This window comes from Macaca fascicularis, chromosome 1 (genome assembly GCF_037993035.2).
Source record: "Macaca fascicularis isolate 582-1 chromosome 1, T2T-MFA8v1.1".
NCBI classification, from domain to species: domain Eukaryota; kingdom Metazoa; phylum Chordata; class Mammalia; order Primates; family Cercopithecidae; genus Macaca; species Macaca fascicularis.
Genome location: NC_088375.1, coordinates 40447238 through 40474773, shown reverse-complemented (window position 1 = coordinate 40474773; position 27536 = coordinate 40447238). Strand labels below are relative to the sequence as shown.

The 27536-nt window shown below is 37.5% G+C and overlaps 1 protein-coding gene and 1 pseudogene across 1 annotated transcript in view; both read left to right on the top strand.

Moving 5' to 3' along the window:
- SHCBP1L (SHC binding and spindle associated 1 like) overlaps positions 1-27536 on the top strand; it is a 48637-nt gene that overhangs the window by 8794 nt on the left and 12307 nt on the right. Inside the window, 4 exon segments of the mRNA XM_005540186.3 lie at positions 5517-5731; positions 6511-6597; positions 6670-6888; positions 16744-16849. Of these exon segments, the coding sequence (XP_005540243.2) occupies positions 5517-5731; positions 6511-6597; positions 6670-6888; positions 16744-16849 (627 nt within the window).
- LOC107129039 (large ribosomal subunit protein eL21-like) lies at positions 14470-15005 on the top strand (annotated as a pseudogene).

The window sequence follows — 27536 nt, the reverse complement described above, 5'->3', positions numbered from 1 at the left end:
ATGCCTGGTCACACTATAAGTGAAGAGTAGAAAAAAGACATTTTCAAATATGTGAGGTCTCAAAAGTTATGTCCAATGCACCATTTCTTAGGAAGTTAATGGATGTCATCTACAATCAAGAAATATGAAGACATCAGATTCAAAATGTAGAGATGCCACAACATAAGAGAAAAACAAAGAGAATTCCTGGGATGATGGCAAAGTGATAACAGCTATGTACATAGCAGGCCTAGAGAGCCAGTTCAGATTAGAACTGGTCAGAGAACTCTGGAAGAGTGCTTTAAATAAAATGAAACCAGTATTTTATTTCGAACACAATCTATTGGCTTTGAACATATTGAAGAGAGATTTTTACAACTTAAGGAATTTGGGGCTAAATTAATGAAAGCCATGTAGAAAATGAGCAAATGGCTGGGTGCAGTGGCTCACACCTGTAATCCCAGCACTTTGGGGAGGCCAAGGTGGGCGGATTGCCTGAGGTCAGGAGTTTGAGACCAGCCTGGCTAACATGGTGAAACCCCATTTCTACTAAAAATTCAAAAATCAGCCAGATGTGGTGGTGCACGCCTGTAGCTCCAGATACATGGGAGGCTGAGGCAGGAGAATCACTTGAACCCAGGAGGCAGAGGAGTTGCAGTGAGCCCGAGATCACACCACTGCACTCTAGCCTGGGTGACAAAGCAAGACTCCGTCTCAAAAAAAAAAAAAAAGAAAGAAAGAAAAGAAAATGAGCAAATGAAAAGCAATACAATTATTGACTGCTGGGAAAACAACATTTTTTGCAGGAAAGAAAAATCAGCTCACATCATATGGTTCACCTGTGAATCACATTTTTCAAACATATTAAGATAAATGCTGAATACTTAAGATATAACCACACTGGTGAATGAAAGGCCAGAAAAGAGTGGTTGTGTATTATGGAAATGAGGGAAAATAAAGAGACAACTGAATTCTTATCTTTCAGAGTTAGAAGTCAATATCCAATACCAAAAACTGGAAACAAAACTTTAAGTAGCAATATGAGCATATTATTTAAATATAAAGATATAAATGTCAAAAAATAATCAACTAAAAGAGTTAAAAATGGTTGCCTCTGAGGAGCAAGAATTAGAGGGTGATAGAAGACTGTCAAGGAATTATATTTTTCTTTCTTTTTTTTTTTTTGAGATGAAGTATCATCTATGGCCATACCACCCTGAAGGCACCCAATCTCGTTTGATCTCGGAAGCTAAGCAGGGTTGGGCCTGGTTAGTACTTGGATGGGAGATGGAGTCTCACTCTGTTGCCCAGGCTGGAGTGCAATAGCGCGATCTTGGCTCACTGCAACCTCCGCCTCGTGGGTTCCAGTGATTCTCCTGTTTTAGCCTTCTGGATAGCTGGGACTATAGGCTCATGCCACCATGCCCAGCTAATTTTGTATTTTTAGTAGAGACGGGGTTTCACCATCTTGGCCAAGTTGGTCTCAGACTCCTGACCTCGGGTGATCTGCCTGCCTCAGCCACCCGAAGTGCTGAGATTACAGGCGTTAGCCACTCTGCCTGGCCTCTTTTATTTATTTCTTTATTTATTTGAGAAGGAGTCTTGCTCTGTTGCCCAGGCTGCAGTGCAGTGGTATGATCTCGGCTTACTGCAACCTCTGCCTCCCAGGTTCAAGTGATTCTCCTGCCTCAGCCTCCTGAGTAGCTGGCATTACAGGCATGCACCACCATGCCTGGCTAATTTTTGTATTTTTTAGTTAAGATGGGGTTTCACCACGTTGGCCAGGCTGGTCTTGAACTCCTGACATCAGGTGATCCACCCACCTCAGCCTCCCCAAGTGCTGCGATTACAGGCGTGAGCCACCGTGCCCAGCCTGAATTCTATTTTTCATAACAAACTTGGTACAGCTATTTGATTCTAAACCGTATGCATGTATAATACTGAAAAAAAATCAAAACTAGGCCAGGCCAGGTGCAGTGGCTCACGCCTGTAATCCCAGCACTTTGGGAGGACGAGTCGGGTGGATCACCTTGAGGTCGGGATTTTGAGAGCAGCCTGGCCAATATGGTGAAACTCCATCTCTACTAAAAATACAGTTAGCCAGGCTGTGGTGGCACATGCCTGTAATCCCAGCTACTTGGGAGGCTGAGGCTGGAGAATCACTTGAACCCGGGAGGCAGAGGTTGCAGTGAGTTGAGATTGAGCCACTGCACTCCAGCTAGGGCAACAGAGTGAGACCCTGTCTCAAAAAAACCAAAAAAAAAAAAAAAAAAAAAAAAACCACACTAGGCCAGGCATGGTGGCTCATTCCTGTAATCCTAGCACTTTGAGAGGCTGAGGCAGCAGGGTCACTGGAGGCCAGGAGTTCAAGACCAGCCTAGGCAGCATAGTGAGACCCTGTCTGTAACAAAAAGAAAAAAAAAAGAAAAGAAAAAAAAAAATCGAGTGTGGTGGCACAGGTAGTCCTAACTAATTGGGAGGCTGAGTGGAGAGGATTGCTTGAGCCCAGGAGTTCGAGGCTGCAGTGAGCTATGATCGTGCCAATGCACTTTAGCTTAGGCAACAGAGTAAAACCCTGTTTCTTAAAAAAAAAAATAAAGAGAGAGAGAACTAAAATATTAAAATATAAAGCTCAGTATCATATTTCATAATGATTCTTTGGAAATATATTTTTGTCTTGTCACAAATATGGATTGCAGATCATTTATTATCTTCAGACACCCAGTTTTAAATTGTTATTCTATTTTCTAAGTTTTCTTCTGTCCAATAACTGCTTTGAAGAATAGAATTTATATTTAATTAATTATAAACTTTGTATTTCAAAGTTTGGTTAGTGATTTGAAAATATTTCCTGTATTTAAATGATTATTGTTTTAGGTCCTGATGATGTAACACTTGCTGATACTTAAAATATTTTTTTGACATAACTCTACCAAAAAATAGAGAATTTCATTGGCTGTACTTGAAAATTTTCAGAACAGATTTTGGAAGTATTTGTGTTAACACTAATTTTGTGCCAACATTTTGAAATTTGTATTAATATATAATTTATTAAATTTTTTAAAAACTATCAACTTTGGTTCTGAAGCACTGATTTTCAGACAAGTACAGGGAAGTATCACCATACTATGGTGAAATAAGATGAATAAACAATATAGCATGTTGTTCATGAAGCTAAATCAACTTAAGAATTTTACTCTTGGTGGCTCTCAGCAGCTCGGGAGGCAGGAGGAGTGGCAGCGGCCAGGCAGCCCAGTTTCGCGAAGGCTCTGGGCGCCCCGCAGCCCGCAGGCACCCGGCACGCGCCCTCCCTGCCGCCAGGATGCCCAAGAGGATGGTCAGCTCCGCCGAAGGGGCCGCCAAAGAAGAGCCCAAGAGGAGATCGGCGCGGTTGTCTGCTAAACCTCCTGCAAAAGTGGAAGTGAAGCCGAAAAGGCAGCAGCGAAGGATAAATCTTCAGACAAAAACGTGCAATCAAGGCCGGGCGCGGTGGCTCAAGCCTGTAATCCCAGCACTTTGGGAGGCCGAGACGGGCGGATCACGAGGTCAAGAGTTCGAGACCATCCTGGCTAACACGGTGAAACCCCGTCTCTACTAAAAAATACAAAAAACTAGCCGGGCGAGGTGGCGGGCGCCTGTAGTCCCGGCTACTTGGGAGGCTGAGGCAGGAGAATGGCGTAAAAACCCGGGAGGCAGAGCTTGCCGTGAGCTGAGATCCGGCCACTGCACTCCAGCCTGGGCGACACAGCGAGACTCCGTCTCAAAAAAAAAAAAAAAAAAAAAAAAAACAAAAAAAAACGTGCAATCAAAATGGAAAAGGGGAGCAAAGGGAAACAGGCCGAAGTGGCTAACCAAGAAACTAAAGAAGATTTACCTGCAGAAAACGGGGAAACGAAAACTGAGGAGAGTCCAGCCTCTCATGAAGCAGGAGAGAAAGAAGCCCAAGTCTGATTAATACCATACACATGTCTTACCAGTGGTCCCTGTCTCCCTTCTTGTGCAATCCAGAGGCATATTTTTATCAACTATTTTGTAAATGCCAATTTTTTAGTAGCTCTAGAAACATTTTTAAGAAGGAGGGATTCCCACCTCATCCCACTTTTTAAGTGTAAATGCTTTTTTTTAAGAGGTGGAATCATTTACTTGTTGTTTATTTTTTGGTACAACCGGAAAGTAGTGTGGGATATTGAATTATGGGAGACTTTGACTGTCTCGTGTGTCAGCTTAACATTCCATAGGTGGGAGGTTAGTTTTTATATCCTATAATACGAAGTATATTAAATGGCAATATGGAGTCAGTCCTGCATTTATTGTCTTCAACATTTTTAATTATTTCTAATCCCATGTTGTTTAGTAGAATTTTTTCCTAAAGAAAACCACTCTTTGATCATGGCTCTCCCTGTCAGAATTGTGTGCACTCTCTAGCATCTTTGGTTGTTAGTCCTGTTTTCCTAATAACTTTGTTACTGTGCTGTGAAAGTCTACAAATTTGAATATGTAGTGTAGGTGCTATTCAGTTGTGAACTGGTGGCCCGTATGTAACAGCTGACCAACATGTGAAGATACTGGTACTTGATAGCCTCTTAAGGAAAATTTGCTTCCAAATTTTAAGCTGGAAAGTCACTGGAATAACTTTTAAAAAGAATTACAATAAGTGGCTTTTTAGATTTTCATTAGGTATGTTAAGAATTGTGTACAAATTGAAATGTCTGTACTGATCCTCGACCAATAAAATCTCAATTTTGAAAAAAAAAAAAAGAATTTTACTCTTTATGTCCTTTCTGCTTTTTTTTTTTTTTTAAATGTTTGAATAGCCATTCTTCCACCAATGGTGTAATACAGATAGCAGGGCTTTTTTTTTTTTTTTTTTTTTTTTTTTTTTTTTTTTTTTTTTAGCATCCTCTTTATTTGTTTGGTATTTTATTTGTTTTTTTGTTATTATCATTGTCATTTTTATTATTTTGATACTTTATTCAGTGCTTACTATGTGCTAGATGCCCATTGGAAGCTTATAATTATGATTTATTATATTTAACATGCTTTTATGGCAAAATGGTTCAAACATTTTTCGATAATATTAGCTGGGCACAGTGGCATGTTCCTGTAGTCCCAGGTCCTCAGGAGGCTGAGGTAAGAGGATGGCTTGAGCTGAGGACTTCGAGGATGAGTGTGCAATGATTACACCTGTGAATAGCCACTGCACGCTAGCCTGAGCAACACAGTAAGACCCTGCCATATATATATATATACACATACACACTGTTTTATGAAATCTCAAAGTCTGGCAACTCAATCTTAGAAACAAATAATGTAGGAGATACAGAATTCCTTTCATGAAACTGCAAAAAATGTGTTTAAGAAGTAGGGTTTGAAAAACTATTGATAGTATATTTAATATTGATCTATAATTCTATATGTTGATTGTTGAAGAAGTCATAAACTTAAAAGAAGAAACTTTATAATGAGTTCATATATGAGAAAGAAATCCTGTGGTTTACTGGTATTTGTAACTACATCTCTTATGACATTTATCTTAGGTAACTTGTGAACCATACCAAGACTCATCATCTCGTTTCAAAGTTACTGTTTCTGTTGCTGAGCCCTTTTCTTCCAACATTGCAAATATTCCAAGAGATTTGGTTGATGAAATTTTGGAGGAACTGGAACACAGTGTGCCTCTTTTGGAAGTGTATCCTGTTGAGGGACAAGATACTGATATACATGATATTGCTTTGGCCTTGGAAGTTGTCAGGTATTAGGGCCTTTACTTTTGAAAGTTAAATTTATCATATCCAAAAGTTAATGTGAAAGTTTTGCTCATATAATCACTTTATAAGCATTTACTGATTTAATTTTCATTCACTGCTGGATTAAATTTGTCCATTTTAAATTAACATATTGTATTTGTAATTTTTAGTAAAAACATTTTCTTGCAGAACATTATATATGGGTAATGAAAAGTTTGCAATTTTTTAATCTTAAATTTTATAAAAATAAAATTCAAAAGAATTCTTGAAATAAGTAACATTAACTTCTATTCATATTTAAGCATCTTAAATTTATTAGCATTCATTTCTCAAATTTAAAGGCATTACAAATACTAGATATCATCATTCACATTATGATTACTTCTTATAAGTTGATACAATTTGAGGGAAGCTATCCACAAACAAAATATGGAATATTTTTTTGGCATGTTTTTGTTTTTCTAATGTTTTCCTCCCATACACATTTGGTAGTATCTTACATATTATTTATTTTTTGAGCAAATGATAGCCAAAATCTATAAAATTTAGAAACGGAATTTTACAGTCCCACTCATTATCTCATTTACCATAACCTAAAATAGAATGCAAGTCATCTAATTTTTAAAGTTTTACCTTTTATTTTAGTTGACTCAAAGGTCATTTTAAAATATTTTGCTTAAGAATTAAGATTGAGGTAGAGAATTCTGACATCAGAATATCTGTTTAGCTCTAAATCAGTAGTGGCTCTTTTTGATTATTGTCATCTTAATTTGGTTTATCGTAGGTTTTTTTATGACTTTCTTTGGAGAGACTGGGATGATGAAGAAAGTTGTGAGAATTATACTGCACTTATTGAAGAAAGAATTAATTTGTAAGTATAGTTTATAAACTTATGCCACACATTAGAAAAAATAAACATTGTAATTATGTTGATAATTTTCAGGTGGTGTGATATACAGGATGGAACAATACCTGGTCCTATTGCACAACGTTTTAAAAAAACTTTGGAGAAATATAAAAACAAACGTGTCGAACTCATTGAGTATCAGAGCAATATTAAAGAAGATCCATCTGCAGCAGAGGCTGTTGAATGCTGGAAAAAATACTATGAGATAGTCATGCTCTGTGGATTATTGAAAATGTGGGAAGATTTACGCCTCCGGTAATAATTTGCTCTATTTCAAATAGAAGCAAAATTTACATGGTTATTTTATCATAGCACTTATTTTGTGGTATATGTTCTGATTAAAGTGAAGTATAAAATTAGATGTCTAATTTATGAGGTAAGCACAAGGTACAACTATCAGTATTGGAAAATTATGTTTGTATTAGCTGAATTCACTAAAATCATTGTTTTTTTGACCAAAAGAACTCATTTTAATCCATTTCCTTCCTTATCTTTCATTTTAACTCTTTTGATTTTGGCCAAAGCATAAGAAAGGAAGAGGTAGACCTCTTCTATATATAATATGTGAACCAAATAAGATAAGTGGATTATAGCTAAAAGAGTAGCAAGACATAGACAGAGTCTGTCTACAGAACAGTTTTTAAAAGAAGCATAAAGACAGGCTGGACATGGTGGCTCACACCTGTAATCCCAGCACTTTGGGAGGACAAGGTAGGAGGATCACTTGAGGCCAAGAGTTTGAGACCAGCCTTGGGCGGCATATTGAGGTCCCATCTTTACAATAAACAAACAGATTTTTTAAATTTAGCTAGAAATGTGGTGGCATGTGCCTGTAGTCTCAACTACTTGGGAGGCTGAGGCAAGAGGATCACTTGAGCCAAAGAGTTTGAGGCTGCAGTAAGCATTGATCATGCTACTGCATTCCAGCCTGGGCAACAGAGGAAGACCCTGTCTCTTTGTTTTTGTTGTTGTTGTTGTTGTTTGACCCTGTCTCTTAAAAGAAAAAAATAAAAGAAGCAGCAGCAGCACAGGCCTGGTGTGGTGGCTCACGCCTGTAATCCCAGCACTGGGAGGCCGAGGTGGGAGGATCACCTGAGGTCAGGAATTTGAGACCAGCCTCAACATGGAAAACCCCGTCGCTACTAAAAATACAAAATTAGCCGGGCGTGGTGGTGCATGCCTGTAATCCCAGTTACTTGGGAGGCTGAGGCAGGAGAATTGCTTGAACCTGGGAGGCGGAGGTTGCGGTGAGCCGAGATCTCACCATTGAACTGCACCCTGGGCAACAAGAGCGAAACTCCGTCACAAAAAAAAAAAAAAAAGAAAAAGAAGAAGAAAAAGCACAAAGACAAGATGAGGGACAAAAACAAGGAAACTAGAGGAATTTGCTTCTGACACTTACAGCTATAGTACACATTAAATACAGCCTGGCCAGATTGATATAAAACCTCACACTAAAGGCCTTTTAACCTGTTCTGTTACCTGACTTGTCATGTTTGGCTTTCAACAGAAATTATAAAGCATGCTAAAAGACAAGAAAAAACCAGTTCAGAGAAACAAAGCAAGTATCACAAAGAGACTCAGGTATGATTTTGGAATTCATCAGTCAGAGAATTTAAAATTCATCAATAACTGGGATATGTGATCTATTATTGTGGGAAGAAAGAATTAATGAGTTTAAAGATTCGTCAAATAGAAACTTCCCAAACTGAAATGCAAAGAAAAAAGAATGAAAGAAACTGAAGAGAACATTCAAGAACTGTGGGACAGTTTCAAAAGATGTTAACATATTTGTAACTGAAATACCAGAAGAAGAAGAAAAAGAGCAAATGGATCAGAAGAAATACTTGAATTAATAATGATGAGAATTTTCCAAAATTAAATACAGACACAAAACCACAGATCCACAAAGCTCAGAGAACACCAAACAGGATAAATATCAAAGAATCAACACCTAGGCATATCATATTTAAACTGCATAAAGCTACAAATAAAGAAAAAATATACTGAAGGAAGCCAAAGGAAATAACCCACATTACCTACTATAGTGAACAAGAATTTCTCAGAAGGAACTATGAAAATAAGATGAGAGTGGAGAGAAATATTCAAAATGTTGAAAGAACCACCAAACTAGAATTTTGTACCTAGTGAAATTATTTTTCAAATGTGAGCAAGAAATACTTGCTCAGACAAAACAAAACAAACAAAACTGAGAGTTTATCATTAGTAGGCCTGTTCTGCAAGAAAGGTTAAAGGAAGTTCTTCAGGGAGAAGAAAAATGACAAAAACTCATGTCTGCATATAGTAAGGAACAATGTGGGAAAAGGAATAAAGGTAAAATAAATTATTGTATTATTATTTTATTTATTTATTTTTCTGAGACAGGGTCTTGCCCTGTCACCCAGGCTTGAGTGCATTGACGTGATCATGGCTCACTGCAGCCTTGACTTCCCAGGCTCAAGTGATCTTCTCATTTCAGTCTCCTGAGTAGCTGGAATCACAGGTGTGTGCCACCATGCCTGGCTAATTTTTTTATTTTTCTTTTTGTGGAGACAGGGTCTCACTATATTGCCCTGGCTGATTTCAAACTCCTGGACTCAAGTGATCCTCCCACCTCGACCTCCAAAGTGCTGAGATTACGGGTGTGAGCCACTGTGTCCAGCCTCTATTTTTCTTATTGTTGATTGATCTAAAAGATAGCTATTTAACATAATAGTAGTAATGATTCATTAGGTAATTAAAGCTTATGGATTACTGAAATAAATGAAACAATATCACAGAAGATGGGAGGATAGAATTGGAATACTCTGTTATATGATATCTTCATGACATGTGAAGTAGTTTAGTGTTATTTGAAAGTGGACATAAATTAGTTAAGAATATATGTTGCAATCTCTCGGGCAAATATTATTATTATTATTTTTTTTTAAAAAGGAAGTATAATTGATTTAAGAGAGTAGACACAATGGAACAAAATAAAATGCTAAATTAAAGCTAGAAGAGGCAGGGCTGGGTGTGGTGGCTCATACCTGTAATCCAGCATTTTAGGAGGCCAAGGTGGGCGGATCACCTGAGGTCAGGAGTCCAGACCACCCTGACCAACATGGCAAAACCCCACCTCTACTAAAAATACAAAAATTAGCCAGGTGTGGCGGTGCATGCCTGTAATCCCAGCTACTCAGGAGGCTGAGGCACGAAAATCATTTGAACCTGTGAGGTGGAGGTTGCAGTGAGCTGGAGTGCCACTGCACTCCAGCCTGGGTGACAGAATAAGACTGTGTCTCAAAAAACAAAAACAAAAAGACAAAACAAAACAAAAAACCCAAAAAGCAACCAAAACACTAGAAGAGGCAGAAAAGGAGGGATAAAGGAAACAAAGGACAGGTGCAACCTGTGTATTAATAGAAACCAGCTACAATATAGTAAATGTTAATTATGTCAAAATAACTTCAAATGTAAATAATCTAAATTAAAAAAAGCAGAGATTATGAAAATGGATTTAAGAAAACAATACCCAACTATATGTGATCTGTAAGAAACCCACTTTATAAAGATTCAGATATGTTCAAAGTAAAGGGATGGAGAAAGATATTTCATGCTCATGCTAATTAATAAAAAGCTGGTGTGGCTATGTTAATTTCAGATGAAGCAGCTTTAAGAACTAGGACAATTATCAGGGATAAAAAGGGACATTTCATGATGATAAAGGGTTTGGTTCTCCAGGAAGATTAACAATTTCTTACCACTCCTATTCACCTTCATACTAGAAGTTCTAAATAATGCAATAAGATGAGAAAAAGAAACAAAAGGTCTGAAGACTGGAAAAGAAGAAATAAAACTATATTTGCAGATGACATAATTGTCTATGTAGAAAATCCCAAAGAATCAAAAAGGAACAAAACTCCTGAAACCGATAAATGATTATAGCAAGTTTACAGGAAGCAAGGTTAATATTCAAAAATCAACTGCTTTTTTATAAACCAGCAATGAACAATTTATTTTAAATTTTAGAAATTATTGACAATAGAACCAAACATGTGAAATACTTAGGTATATACCTAACAAAATATAGGACCTATAATGCAGAAAGCTACAATACACTTATGACAATAAATGGAGAGATATCTTATGTTCTTGGATTGGAAAAGCCAATATTTAAAAAATGTCAGTTCTTCCCAACTTCATCTGTAGATCCAGTGCAATCCCAGTAAAATTCATAGCAAAATATTTTGTAGAGATTGACAAACTTTCTAAAACTCATGTGGAAAGGCAGGAAACCTAGAATAGCCAAAAAGTTGAAGGACTACTACTACTCGATTTTAAGACTTACTATGAAGCTGTAGTAATCAAAAGAGTATGGTATAGGTGAAAGAATAGATTAATGGAAGAGACATATAGATCAGTGGAAAGAAATAGAGTCCATAAATAGAGTCCTTATATAGTCCAGATTAGAGAGTCCATAGGATCCACACATAGAGTAGACTGACTTAACAAAGGGCGAAAGAAATGTAATAGAGAAAGGATATTCTCTTCAACAAATGGTGCTGGAATAATTGAATATCTATATCCAAAAACGTGAACCTAGATACAGACCTTTCACAAAAATTAACTCAAAGTGGTCCATAAACCTAAACATAAAACTCAAAACTGTAAGACTTGTAGGAAATTATAGATACTCTTGTGTTTGGCAGTGGGTTTTTAGATGCCACAACAATACTGTATATTCTGTGAGAGAAAAAAGTCATAAGTTGGACTTTGTTAAAATTGAAAACTGCTCTGAAAAATACACTATTAAGAATGAAAAAACTAGCCACAGATTAGGAGAAAATATTTGCAAAATATATGTCTGATAGACTTGTATCTAAAATATACAAAGAGCTCATAAAACTCAAACATAACAAACAACCCAATTAAAAATCGGCAAAGATCTGAATAGACACCTTACCGAAGAAGATACACAGACAGCAAAAAAGCATATAAAGAGATGCTCAACCTCGTTTGTCATTAGTAAATTGCAAATTAAAACAGCAGTGAGATGCCATTACATACCTATTAGAAATGGCTAAATAAAAAAAAAAAAGCTGATAATATTAATTGCTACTGAGAATGTTGAGCAAAGGAACTCTCATTCTTTGCTGGTTAGAATGCAAAATGGTACTGCCTCTTTAGAGCACTGTTTGGCAGTTTCTTACAAAGCAAAACATAGTTTAACCATAGGACTCAGCAGTTGCAGTCCTACTTGGTATTTACCCAATTAATTTGAAAACTTACATCCACATAAAAACCTACACTGAAATAAAAAGTATTACAAAGGAATAGTATAAATAACTCAACCCAACAAATTAGATAACCTAGAATAAATGAGCAGATGCCTAGTAAGACACAATCTACCAAAAATGATTCAAGCAGAAACATAAATTCTGACTGGCTCTATAACAAGTTAAGTAGATTGAATTAGCAAATAAAAAACTATTCACAAAGGAAAGTCAAGGACTAGATGTCTTCACTGGTGAATTGTGACACACGTTTAAAGAAGAATCAACACTAATTCTTCAAAAACTCTTCCAGAAAATAAAAGGTAACAATTTCCCAACTCATTCTGTGAGACAATATATTACTCTGAATCCAAAAGCAAAGACATCACAAGAAAAGAAAACCTAGACGAATATCACTAATGAATTTAGATACAAAATCCTCAACAAAATACTAACAAATGGAGTCCGGCAACATATAAAAAGATCAGACACTATGACCAAGGTGAGATTTATCCCAGGAATCCAATGTTGTTTTAAAATATGAAAAATCTATCAGTATAATACATAATATTAATAGAATGAAAAAACAAGACACAGAGTCATCTCAATAGACACAGAAAAATCATTTGACAAATTAACACCCTGTCATGATAAACACTCTAAAAAAAACTTGGAATAGAAGGAATTTTCCTCAACCTGTTTAAGGCTGTCTATGAAAAACTCACAGCTAGAGTCATCATTTTTTATGGTGAAAGAATAGATCTTTCTCCCCCTACAGTCAGGAGCATGATAAGGGTATTTACTCTTGCCACTTTTATTCAAATTGTACTGGAGGTTCTAGCCAGAGCAATTAGACAAGAAAAAGAAATAAAAAACATACAGAATGGAGAGGAAGAAGTAAAATTATCTCTATTCACAGATGGCACAGTCTTGTATATAGAAAATCCTATAATGAAATACTACCCAGCAATATAAAGAAGTAAATTGCTGGCCGGGCGAGGTGGCTCATGCCTGTAATCCCAGCACTTTGGGAGGCCGAGGCGGGCAGATCACAAAGTCAGGAGGTGGAGACAAACCTGACCAACATGGTGAAACTCCATCTCTACTAAAAATACAAAAATTAGCCAGGCGTGGTGGCGTGTGCCTGTAATCCCAGCTACTCAGGAGGCTGAGGCAGGAGAATTGCTCGAACCTGGGAGGCAGAGGTTGCAGTGAGCTGAGATCATGCCACTGCACTCCAGCCTGGGTGACAGAACAAGACTCTGTTTCAAAAAAAAAAAAAAAAAAAAAAAAAGAAGTAAATTGCTAACACACACAATAACAGTAACATGGATGGATCTCAAAAATAGGTTGAGTGAAAAAAGCAGACACAAAATAATGCATAGTATATTATTCCACTTTAAAATTCCATTGAGAGGCCAAGCATGATGGCTCACGCCTGTAATCCTAGCACTTTGGGAGGCTGAAGTGGGCAGATCACCTGAGGTCAAGTGTTCAAGACCAGCCTGGCCAATATGGCAAAACCCCATCTCTACTAAAAATACAAAAATTAGCAAGGCATGGTGGTGCAGGTCTGTTGTCTCAGCTACTTGGGAGGCTGAGGCAAGAGAATCGTTTGAACCCGGGAGGCAGAGGTTGCAGTGAGCTGAGATCGTGCCACCACACTCCAGCCTTGGCAACAGAGCGAGACTCCAACTCAAAAATAAATAAATAAATAAACAATAAAATTCCATTAAAAATTCCTAGAAAGGTGTGGAACAACAGGAATTCTCACTTATTGCTGGTGGGAATGCAAAATAGTATAGTCACTTTGGAAGACAGTTTAGAAGTTCCTTACGAAACTAAAGATGCTCTTATCATATGATCCAGCAATCATGTTCCTTGATAATTACCCACATGAGTTGGAAACTTACGTTCACACAAAAACCTGCACATGGTTGTTTATAGCAGCTTTATTCATAATTGCCAAAACTTGGAAGCAACCAAAATGTCCTTCAGCAGGTGAATATATAAATTGTGGTACACCCAGACAATGCAATGTTATTCAGCACTAAAAAGAAAAGACCTGTGAAGCCATGACAAGACATGGAAGAAACTTAAATGCATATTACTAAGTGAAAGAAACCAATCTGAAAAGGCTACATACTGTATGACTCCAACTGTATGACATTCTGGAAAGACAAAATTGTGGAGGCAGAAAAAAAAAAATCAGTGGTTCCCAAGTATTAATGGAGAGGCAGAGCATAGAGAATTCTTAGGGCATTGAAACTCTTCTGTATTATACTATAATGGCGGCTACATGTCATTATACATTTGTCCAAACTCCTATAATGGACAACACCAAGAGTCAACTCTGATGTAAACTATGGACTTTGGGTGACAATGATGTGTTAATATAGGTTCACTGTTTGTAACGAGTGTACCACTCTGGTGCCAGATATTGATAGTGGGGCAGGTTGTGTGTGCGGGGGCGAACAAGGGATACACAGGAACTCTCTTCCTTTTGCTCAACTTTGCTGAAAATCTGAAACTGCTCTGAAAAATAAAGCATATTAAGAAAAATTCAGTTTTCCTTTCAGGTGGAACCGCCATCTTCCAGTAATTCGCCAAAATGACGAACACAAAGGGAAAGGGGAGAGGCACCCGATATATGTTTTCTAGGCCTTTTAGAAAACATGGAATTGTTCCTTTGGCCAAGTATATGTGAATCTATAAGAAAGGTGATATTGTAGACATCAAGGGAATGGGTACTGTTCAAAAAGGAATGCCACACAAGTGTTACCATGGCAAAACTGGAAGAGTCTACAATGTTACCCAGCATGCTGTTGGCACTGCTGTAAACAAACAAGTTAAGGGCAAGATTCTTGCCAAGAGAATTAATGTGTGTATTGAGCACATTAAGCACTCTAAGAGCCGAGATAGCTTCCTGAAACACGTGAAGAAAAATGATCAGAAAAAGAAAGAAGCCAAAGAGAAAGGTACCTGGGTTCAACTGAAGAGCCAGCCTGCTCCACCCAGAGAAGCACACTTTGTGAGAACCAGTGGGAAGGAGCCTGAGCTGCTGGAACCTATTCCCTATGAATTCATGGCATAATAGGTATTAAAAACAAAATAAAAGACCTCTGGGTTGAAAAAAAAATTCAAAGAAAGGGAAATACATAATGACAGAAAGCAGACCAGTGTTTGCTCAGGACTGCAAAGATGCATGAGGACACTTATCAGTGTGATGGAAATTTTTAATGTCTTTATTACTGTGATTGAGTTAAAAGCATATGTGCATTTGTGAAATCTCATGGAATAGTTCACTTAAAATGAATACCTTTTATGTAAATTATACCTTAATAAATTTGATTAAAAAATACCTATCTATACCTTTGATTTTAAAACTAGGATAGCATGATAAACTACTGTGGTTTCCTGAATGTTTAGGATGCCTTACTTTTGGAGCAGCTAATTAACTGGTAAATAGCAAAAAAAAAAAAAAAAAAAATGTATGAATGGTTCCCTGTTTCTCAAGATCAAGACCACTTGCTTAAATAGATATAAAAATGTTGATTGGTATTGATTTTGAAATGTTTAATGAAACTTTTGGAGGATACTGCTAATATGTTTAAATTCAGTTTTTAATAACTTACATAGAAAATTATTAGAAAGTTTCCTGAAATCATAAGTTTTACAAAAATATATAATAACTGAGATACAGTTCAAAAATATTGTACTGGCCAGGTTCATGCCTGTAATCCTAGCACTTGGGGAGGCCAAGGTGGGAGGATTGCTTGAGGCCAGGAATTCAAGACCAGCTTGGGCAATGTAATGAGACCCTGCCTCTTAAAAAAAAAAAAAAAAAAAAAAAAAAAAAGCCAGGTAAGGTTGCACATACCTGTAGTCCTAGCTACTTGGGAAGCTGAGGTGGGAGGATTGCTTGAGCCCAGGAGGTCAAGGCTGCAGTAAGCCATAATTGCACCACTGCACTCCAGGGCAAGACCCTGTCTTTAGTTAAAAAAAAAAAAAAAGAAAGAAAAAAATATATATATACATACATACACTAAAGCCACATCCTGTTAGCATAAAGCAACAAAGCAACAATCAAAGTGCTGCAGAGAATGCAAAAGATTATACTAAAGAGATTACTGGTAAATCCATGTCTATTGGAAAAAGAGTGTCCCTTTTGGCTGACAGTAATGATAAAAGCCAACAGTTATACTAAAACTTTTTCTCTGACTTTCTGTTGGAGACACTTAAATGATAGAGACAGGAAACAGGAAACATAAAGAAAAGCAGGAAGAAGAGAAGGAACTAATTAGAAGTGCTGAATAGCAAACAATATAAAAACAACTAAGAGAGAAGCTGGAATAGTTCTGCTGGGGGGACAACAGCCAACTATTTTATGCAGATAATATCCTTTGAAAAAAAATGATATGCTAATTGAGCATAATATCTAAAATTAGCCATATTCGAAAACATTTTAACATTTTGATGCCTCACTGTGACAGGCATAACCCATCTTTTTGTGAGTCTACAACTCAATGGATTATGAAAGTACAACCAGGAAATTTTTCTACTGTATTGGAAGGTTGAGGTAGCTGAGGCAATGGTTGTAGTGGGTTGCATGCAGATTTCCAGGCACTGTCAATTAAAATGAAAATATTTTAGAGTTTAAGGATTGAAACATGCAGTTATCTAAAAGATCTGAATCATTACCTTGCTCTCATGTTGCTCATTTCCCTCAAGGAACTTATAATTAATGAAAACTATTTCTCAAAGATGCTTAGTACCAAGTTTTTATTTACTGAATAAGGACAAGGTCAGTCTTTTTCATGTTAATTTAATTACAACTAAATATTTTCAACTATAGAGTTCATGGACCTTTCTTTCCAAGAATTCTGAGGCGTAGGAAAGGAAAAAGAGAATTTGGAAAAACTATAACACATATTGTAGCAAAAGTGATGACTACTGAAATGGTAAGAAATAAACTATTCTTATTTGTTATTTAAGTATTAGCTGTGTATAATCGGAAAAGAAGCTCCCTGAGGGTGGAGTCCTTGTCTAATCATTAATGCCTTATTTTCTCAACTACCTCCAGCTCAGTTATTGCCATATCATAGATACTGAATAAATAAATGGTGACAACTATTTACTGAGTACTTGTTGTCAGGTACTATGTTAGTTGCTATGGTGAAGATGAGACATAAACGTGAGAAAGACTGCATTTAGGGGACATAAAATGTTGATCCAGACCCACAGTCTTCCTTCTTCACACATTTGAAAATTTCAAGCATGGTGGAAATATGGACACAAGTATATAAGCAGTTATAATTATAACACAGAATGATAAATGCTATGATAAGGGTATGTACAGAGTACATGTAGGATGGGTACATAAGACAGAATTAGGAGTCTAGAAATGCTGGATAAAAGAAATAACTCAGCTGAATTGTGAAGGATAAATATAAATTTATCCAGCTCAAGAACAAACAAATGTTCTAAGACAAAGAACAAATATTTTCATTTCACTTGACCTCTCAGTAGCATTTCAAAGCTCTCTCATTGAAATAATCTCTTTCCTTGTTTTATGTTAGTATACTTTCCTGGTTTTCATTCTCTCTAGTTACTTTTATTCTCATGTCCTCTAAGTGCTTGGTACTTGTCTTTTTTATGCATTCTATTATCCCAAAGTGATTTAGCTAATCTTCCCCCATAACTTCACTTATATATATAGGTACTTTTCCAGAATGTATTTGCATAGCCCAAAGTTTTGTTCTCTAAGCTCCAAACCTATGTGTCCAACTGCCTATTGCTTATTACCACTTAATTGCCTCACCAGTACATCAATTAATTGTCTGCAATTAATTTCATAATCTTATCCCATTGACTTGCTTTTATTCTGGAGTTCTTTGTTTCAATAAATGGTACCATCATCTACTTGACTGCTAATAACAATTTTCTGGGAGTTATCTTCCTCATATTTCTCCTCACTTTCATACACACTCACTTTTTTCCTTCACTCACCCCACATCCTGGGATAAGCTGTGTTTCCTCTGCCTGCTGAGTCACTGTTCATCCTTCAGGTCTTGATTTAAATATTTCCACAGGAAAAGGCCTTCTCAACCTTTCATAATACATTAGAATGCTGTATACAATTATAGTACCTGGTATTTTTCCTTATTGGCACTTTCCTTTATCATGACTACATTTAATACTTTTGTGGCTATCTATTGAATGTCTGTCTCTTTCACTAGTATGTGAGCTTCTTGAGAGCAAAGAGTATTTACCACTCATCCAGTCACCTAGCATGATGCTTAGTACATGGTAGGTGCCCAGCAATTTTTGGTGAATCAATAAATTAGTGTATGTGACAAGAGAGATTAGTACATAAAAGGAACTGAAAGAAGGCCACCAAGGCTGGTGGTTAACATCTAAGAGAGTGATGAAAGATAAAGCTGGCATATTAGACAGTCTTGTCTGCTATTCTACCAATTTGTATTCTTTTCAATAAAATTTAATTTTCCTTTTAATTACTTATTGAAGCATATTATTCAATCATGTTGATTATTCTCCAACATCTTTATAAATACCCTTTAAAACATCTTTTTAAAAAGGTATAAATCTTGCTTTTATCCTCAGTTTTATTTTATTTTTATTTTTGCTTCTCCTTTTCACTTTTTAATAGGTCCTGGCTTTATTCACTTTCTTATATGACAGAATTTCTATGATTTTTTTTTTCTCATTGCTTTGCAATCCTGTTTTCGTTTGTGAAGTTATACCTGAACTTTGGAGGCCAGAATAATGAGAGGGAGACTACTGTGAGGAGAAGGTATCATCAGCTTCCACTTTACTTAGACCTTGGATTTTAGATTTACTTTTGAGGTTCATGAAATATTATAGTTTGATAGTAGTATAGCTGTACATACAACCTTTAACAATTTCCTCATCTTTGAAGATGCTTGACTGAGAATTCTTGCTCTATACCCACCCCTTAGACGCAGTTTATTCATGCCCATCATCTTATGTTGGTGATCTTTATAAGCAGTGCAGTGGAAAGGCATGGACTTTGTAGTCAGATACCCAGTGTTCAAATGCCCTATCTGAGACCACTTAATAAGTAATCTTAGGCAAAGTGCATAACCTCTAAGCCTCAATTTCCTTACTTGTAGAATGCTTTAAAAAGAGAGAGATAAAAAATATAGATATACTGTGCCAGTTAAGAGCATGGGCATTAAAGCCAAATTGCCTGGATTCCTGGTTTTGCCACTTTAGTTAGGTGATTTTCAACAAATTATTTAACCCATCTATACTTTAGTTTCTCATATGTAAAGTTGTGATAATAATCCTATGTTTCATATTTATAAGTTGTTGTAAAGATTAAATGTTTACATTTGTAATATGCTCAGAATAATGCTCAGCACATAGTAAGTGCTTAATAAATGTTTACCTCGTTTCAGTTTCTGAACTAAAGTTAAACATCAGTCATTCTCCTAGATCTAGGAGAAACAGTGGTATCCCCATTGTGTATCATAGGCCTCTACCCTCTTGTTGATCACAGACTGTTCCTTCTTTCAATCTGGAGACAGTATAGTGTGATGTTGGAGAACATAGACTTTAAGATCATAAAAACCTGGATTTGGTTTACAGTTTTGCTTCTTAATATTTCTATGAGATTAAACAAATTACATCGTTTCTTTTATTTCCTCATCTGTGAAAGAGAGTAAGTCTGTCCCATAAAGTGTTAGGCTTAAGTGAAATATTTTTTATAAATCTTTTAGCAAAATGTCTAGCACATAAATAAATGTCAACTGATATTATTATTACTATTTTGCAGTTCATATCCCAATAATATAGCCATCATTTTTGCCAGATTTTTCCTGTAGTGCTACAAAAGGTGATAACCATGTCTGAAAATATGCGAAGTACAAAGAAGAATTTCATCAGTTTTCTTCCATCTGTACTACTGATTCTGTTGCCACCTGCCTCCTCAAAGACAGTGTGTTCTCAGTTATTCTTTATTTTTTTGTATCTTTTTTCCTTTCTGAAAAAACTTGAGGTGAAATTTATGTAGCAAAGTTAACTGTTTTAAAGTGACATTCAGTGACATTTAGTAGAGTTACAATGCTATGTACATGTGTCTGGTTCCCAACCATTTTCGTTACCCAAAACCAGAACCCCATACCTCCATTTCCCCTTTCCCCCAGTTCCTGACAATCAACAATCTGCTATCTCTGTAGATTTATGATTCTGGATATTTCATATAAATGGAATCATAAAATATCCAACCTTTATGTCTGGCTTTTATTGTAGCATTTATCAGTACTTCATTCATTTTTCTGGCTGAATAATATACTATTGTATGTATATACAACAATCTGCTTATACATTCATCAGTTGGTGGATATCTGAGTTGTTTCTGCCTTTTGACTATTGGGGAAAAGGGGCTGTGAACATCTGTGTACAAGAGTTTGTCTGACTACCTGTTTTCCATTCTTTAGGGTATATACCTAAGACGAGAATTACTGAGTCATAGGTGCAACTTTATGAGGAATTGCCAGACTGTTTTTCACAGGGGCTGAAACATTTCACATTGTCATCTGCAAAGTATTAGGGTTCCAATTTCTCCAGTCCTCAACAACACTTTTATCTTTTTTTGTTGTTTTTTATTTATTTTTTCTCTTTTATTTTTAAAATTACAGTCATCCTAGTGAGTGCGAAGTATTTCATTGTAGTTTTGATTTTCATTTATCTAATGACTAATGATGTTGAAGATGTCAAACATATCTCCATGGACTTGTTGGTCATTTGCGTATCTTCCTTGGAGAAACGTCTATTAAATTCATATACCCATTTTGTAATTGAGTTGTTTGTCTTCTTGTTATTGACTATAAGAGTTCTTTGTATATTCTGAATATTAGACTCTTATTAGATATATGCTTTGCAGATTTTTACCCCCCATTCCTTAGACTTTTTCACTCCCTTTTGTGCTCTTTACTGCCACTTAGGGGATACTAGGAGCATTGCCTGTATCCGTGATCACTGTCATTGCTGTTAACTTTATTCACTATTTCGTAGGTGATCCCTCTTCCTCCCCCTCCTTCTTTCTTTCTTCCCTTCTTTCCTTCCTTTCCTTTCTTTCCTTCCCTTCCTCCCCTTTCTCCTCTTTCTTTCTTTTTCTTTCTTTCTTTTCCTTCCTTCTCTCTCTCTCCCTTTTCTTCCTTCCTTCTCTCTCCCCTTCCTTCCTTCCTTTCTTCCTTCCTTCCTTCCTTCCTTCCTTCCTTCCTTCCTTCCTTCCTTCCTTCCTTCCTTCCTTCCTACCTTCCTTCCTTCTCTCTGCCTTTCCTTCCTTCCTCCCTTTCTCTCTCTCTTTCTTACTCTTTCTTTTCTTTCTTTCCTTCCTTTCTTTCTCTCCTTTCTTTCCTAGTTGGATCGGAATAGCACTGAATCTGTACATTGCTTTGGGCAGCATGGTCATTTTAACAACATTTATTATTTTGGCGGGCGCTGTGGCTCACGCCTGTAATCCCAGCACTTTGGAAGGCCGAGGCGGGAGGATGACGAGGTCAGGAGATCGAGACCATCCTGGCGAACATGACGGTGAAACCCCGTCTCTACTAAAAATACAAAAAAAATTAGCCTCGCGTTGTGGCGGGCGCCTGTAGTCCCAGCTACTCGGGAGGCTGAGGCAGGAGAATGGCGTGAACCCGGGAGGCGGAGCTTGCCATAAGCCGAGATCGCGCCACTGCACTCCAGCCTGGGCCACAGAGCGAGACTCCCGTTTAAAAAAAAAAAAAAAAAAAAATCCAGTATTGGTTCTTCTTATTCTTGAGCATGGAATGTTTTTCCATTTGTTTGTGCTCTTATTTCTTTCAACAGCATTTTGTAGTTTTACAATTCTTGTTGTAGAGCTTTTTCACTTCCCTTGTTAGCTGTTTTACTAGGTATTTTATTTTGTGTGTGTGTGGCTATTGTGAATGGAATTGTGTTCTTGATTTGGTTCTTCAGTTTGGACATTGTTGGTGTATAGAAATGCTATGGATTTTTGTACATTGATTTTTGTATCCTGAAACTTTGCTAAAGTTGTTTATCAGATCTAGAAGCTTTTGGGTAGAGGCTATGGGGTTTTCTAGGTATAAAATAATATAGTCTCTAAAGAGATAATTTGACTTCCCCTCTTCCTATTTGGATGCCTTTTATTTCTGTCTTTTGCCTGATTGCTCTGGCTAGGACTTCCAGTACTGTGTTGAATAGAAGTGGTAAGAGTGGGTATTGTTGTCTTGCTGTTTTCCAAGAGGAATGCTTCCAGCTTGTGTCCATTCAGTATGATGTTGGCTGTGGGTTTGTCATAGATGGCTCTTATTATCTTGAGGTATATTCCTTCAGTGCCTAGCTTGTTGAGAGTTTTTAAGATGAATAGATGTTGAATTTTATAGAAAGCCTTTTGAGCATCTGTTGAGATGATCATGTGGTTTTTGTTTTTAGTTCTGTTTATGTGCTGAATCACATTTATTGATGTTTGTATGTTAAACCAACCTTGCATACCAGGAATAAAGCTAACGTTATCATGGTGGATTAGCTTTTTGATTAATGGCCACTTAGGACATTGATGTGCCACTAGATTCAGTTTGTTAATGTTCTGTTGAGGATTTTTGCATCTGTGTTCATTAGGGATATCAGCTTGAAGTTTACTTTTTTTTTGATGCGTCTGCCAGGTTTTGGTATCAGAATCATGCTGGCCTCAAATAATGAGTTAGGGAGGAGTCCTTCCTCCTCAATGTTTTGGAATAGTTTCAGTAGGATTGGTAGCAACTCTTATAAGTCTGGTAGAATTCAGCTGTAAATTTGTCTCGTTCAGAACTTTTTCTGATTGGTAGGTAGGCTCTTTATTACTAATTTAGTTTTGGAACTCATTATTAGTCTGTTTAGAGTTTCAGTTTCTTCCTGGTCCAATCTTGGGAGATTGTATGTTTGCAGCAATTCATCCATTTCCTTTAGGTTTTCTAGCTTTTGTGCATAGAGATGTTTGTAATAGTCTGTGAGGGTTTTTTTTTGTATTTCTGCAGTGTCAGTAGTAATGTCCTTTTTGTTGTTTCTGGTTGTGTTTATTTGAATATTCTCTCAGTCTAACTAGCAGTCTATTTTATTTATTCTTTCAAAAAACAACTTTTGGTTTTGTTGATCTTTTGTATGGTTTTTCACATCTCAGATTCATTCAGTTCAACTCTAATTTTGGTTATTTTTCTTCTTCTAGTTTTGGGATTGGTTTACTCTTATTTTTCTAGTTCCTCCAGGTGTGATGTTAGGTTGTCAGTTTGAGATCTTTCTAACCTTTTGATGTGAGCGATTAGCAGAATAAACTTTCCTCTTTTTTTTTTTTTTTGAGACGGAGTCTCGCTCTGTTGCCCAGGCTGGAGTGCAGTGGCATGATCTTGGCTCACCGTAAGCTCTGCCTCCCGGGTTCATGCCATTCTCCCACCTCAGCCTCCCAAGTAGCTGGAACTACAGGCGCCCGCCACCACGTCCAGCTAAGTTTTTCTATTTTTAGTAGAGACAGGGTTTCACCGTGTTCACCAGGATGATCTCGATCTCCTGACTTCGTGATACGCCCACCTCGGCCTTCCAAAGTGCTGGGATTAGAGGCTTGAGCCACCGTGCCGGGCCTTAAAATTTCCTATTAACACTATTTTAGCTGTGTCTCAGAGTTTCTGGTATGTTATATCCTTGTTCTCGTTAGTTTCAAAGAATTTTTTGATTTTTTGATTTCTGCATTAATTTCAGTGTTTACCCAAAAGTCATTCAGGAGCAGATTGCTTAATTTCCAAGCAATTGTATGGTTTTGAGAGGTCTTCTTTAGTATTGATTTTTTTTTTTTTTTGATGGAGTCTTCCTCTGTCACCCAGGTTGGAGTGCAGTGGCGTCATCTTGGCTCATTGCAACCTCCACCTTCCAGATTCAAGCGATTCTCCTGTCTTTGCCTCCTGAGTAGCTAGGATTACAGGCGTTCACCACCATGCCTGGCTAATTTTTTGTATTTTTAGCAGAGATGGGGTTTTACCATGTTGGTCAGGCTGGTCTCAAACTCCTGACCTCAGGTGATCTGACCTCAGATGATCTGACCTCAGGTGATCTGTAGGTGTCTGTTAGGTCCATTTGGTCAAGTGTCGAGTTCAGGTCTCAAACATCTTTCTTAATTTTCTGCCTCAATTATCTGTCTAATACTGTCAGTGGGGTGTTGAAGTCTTGCACCATTATTGTGTGGTCTTCTAAGTCTCTTCACAGATTTCTAAGAACTTGTTTTATGAATCTGGATGCTCCAGTGTTGGGATTATATATATATTTAAGTTAGTTAAGTCTTCTTGTTGAATCAAACCCTTTATCATTATGTAATGCCATTCTTTGTCTTTTTAAAATCATTCTTGGTTTAGAGTCTATTTTCTCTGAAATTAAAATAGTAACCCCTGCTTTTTTTGGTTTTCCGTTTGCTTGGTAGATTTTTCTCCATCTTTTTGCTTTGAGCCTATGGGTGTCATTGCACGTGAAATGGATTTCTTTTTTTTGGAACTGAGTCTTGCTCTGTCACCTAGGCTGGAGTGCAGTGGCACGATCTCATCTCATTGCAATCTCTGCCTCCTGGGTTCAAGTGATTCTCCTGCCTCAGCCTCCCATGTAGCTAGGATCACAGGCACGTTGCCTGGCTAATTATTGTGTTTTTAGTAGAGATGGCGTTTTGCCATGTTGGCCAGGCTGGTCTCGAATTCCTGACCTCAGGTAATCCACCCACCTCGGCCTCCCAAAGTGCTGGGATTACAGGCATGAGCCACCATGCCCAGACTGAAATGAGACTCATATAACATCATATAGTTGGATTATTTTTCTTTATCCCATTGGCTACTGTTTTTCCTACATGTAATATCTTTTTTTTTTTGTTATGCAGTGCTTTCAGGACCGTCTTCTTTTGTGTTTTATTAAGAATTTTTTTTAGTGTACCATTTTGATTTACTCCACATTTCCTTTTGTGTGTATTTCTTAGTTATATTCTTGGTGATTATCAAGGGAATTATAATTCACATCCTACATTTATAATGATTGAGTTTGAATTGATACCAACTTTGCTTTGATAGCATACAGCTCCATCCCTCCCTTTATGTTGTTATTATTACAAATTACATCTTTATACCTTGTTTCCCCATTAGCATGGATTTGTAAGTATTGTTTTAGTCATTGGTATCCTAGATTATATAGGAAACAAAAAGAGGAGTCACAAACCAAAAATACAGTAATACTGCCTTTATATTTACCCTTGATTTTACCTTTACCGGAATTTTTTATTTCTTTATATGGCTTTGAGTTACTTCTGTTGTTTATTTCATTTCAGTCTGAAGGACTCCTTTAGCATTTCTTTTAGGATAGGCCCAACTTTTGTTTATCTAGAAACGTCAATTTCTTCTTCATTTTGAAAAGATAGTTTTTCTAGATGTAGAATTTTTGGCTGTTTATCTTTCAGCACTTTAAAATCTCACTGCTTTCTGGCTTCCATGGTTTCTGATGAGAAATCAGCCTTAATCTTATTAAGGATCTCTTATACTTAATGTGTTGCTTCCCTCTTGCTGCTTCTAAGATTCTCTCTTTATCTTTGGATTGTTTTTATCATTATTATTTTTTGAGATGGAGTTTTGCTCTTGTTGCCCAGGCTGGAGTGCAATGGCATGATCTCAGCTCACTGCAACCTCTGCCTCCCGGGTTCAAGTGATTCTCCTACCTCAACCTCCCCAGTAGTTGGTATCATAGGCATGTGGCACCACATCTGGTTAATTTTTGTATTTTTAGTAGAGAGGGGGTTTTGCCGTGTTGGCCAAGCTGGTCTGGAACTCCTGACCTCAGGTGATCTGCCGCCTTGGCCTCCCAAAGTGCTGGTATTACAAGTGTGAGCCACCCATACCCCTGCCTATCTTTGGATTTTAATTGTTTGATTGTAATGTATGTTAATATGTGTTTCTTTGTGTTTATCCTACTTAAAGTCCATTACACTTCTTGGATATGTAGATTCATGTCTTTAATGAAATTTGGGATGTTTTCAGCTGTTATGTTTTCAAATATTTTTTCTGCCTTTGTTAGGAAAACACTCAAACCATATTTTCCTTCTGTTTTCACAACAAAACAAGAATTATCAACACAGAAGACTTCTGTGACCCCAAAATATGTGGGGCTTTCTCCCTGCCAGCAAGTAATCAGTTCTCCAGCAGACCCCAACTGGGTGTGCTACAATTCTATTTCAACATATCTACCAGTAGACAGTGTCACACTCTACAGGTTGGAGATTCAGCCTCCAAAACTGCCCCTGTCCCTCAGATACCAGTCACAAGTGTAGGCCTCCAGAACTTCTGACTGACTGGCTTTAAGTTGGGGTTCTCACAACTCCCATTTTTTTAGGTTTAATTAATTTGCTACAGCAGTGCACAGAACTCAGAGAAACATTTATGTTTACCAGTTAATTTACTTACTTAATTAATTAATTTTTTGAAATGGAGTCTCGCTATGTCACCCAGGCTGGAAATGCAGTGGCATGATCTTGGCTCACTGTAACCTCTACCTCCCAGGTTCAAGCAATTCTCCTGCCTCAGCTTTCTGAGTAGCTGGGATAACAGAAGCACACTACTACACCCAGCTAATTTTTGTATTTTTAGTAGAGATGGGGTTTCACCATATTGGTCAGTCCGGTCTTGAACTCCTGACCCTGTGATCCGCCCGCCTCAGCCTCCCAAAGTGCTGGGATTACAGGTGTGAGCCACCATGCCCGGCCTATGTTTACCAGTTTATTATAAAGGATATTACAGTCAAGCACAGTGGCTCACGCCTGTAATCCCAGCACTTTGGGAGACTGAGGCAGGCAGATCACTTGAGGTCAGGAGTTTGAGACCAGCCTGGCCAACATGGCAAAAACCCATCTCTACTAAATATACAAAATTTAGCTGGGCGTGGTGGCGCACACCTGTAATCTCAGCTACTTGGGAGGCTGAGGCAGGAGAATCACTTGAACCCGGGAGGCAGAGGTTGCAGTGAGCCGAGATTGCACCACTACACTCCAGCCTGGGTGACAGAGTAAGACTCCGTCTCAAAAAAAAAAAAAAAAAAAAAATCGATATTACAAAGGATAGAGATGAAAAGATGTGTAGGGGAAAGTATCAGGGAAAGGTGCACAGAGCTCCCGTGCCCTCCTCCAGGTATGTCATCCTCCAGGAAATGTTATGCGGTCAGCTTTCTGAAGGCTCTCTGAACCCCGTCCTCTTGGGTTTCTTTGGACAACTGTGTTAAAACGTGATTGGCCTCTAGGTATGGGGTGGAACCCAGTTTATTTATTTATATTTTGTCTCTTTTTTTTCTTTTTTGTGGATAACAGGGTCTTGCTATATTGCCCAAGCAGGTCTCAAACTCCTGGGCTCAAGCTATACTCCCACCTCTGCCTCCCTAAGAGCTGGGATTACAGGCGTGAGCCACCATACCTGGCGGAACCTGGTTTGGAATGAGGGTCTTATGACCTGCAATCAGAAAAGCACAAGAATATTAGAGTCCTGCCCTGGGGCAGGTGAAAGGAGAGCAAGAGAAGGTTAGAGAGATTCTGTTTCCTGAGGCCTGCTCCTGAGGCCTAAAGCGCCCAACATTATA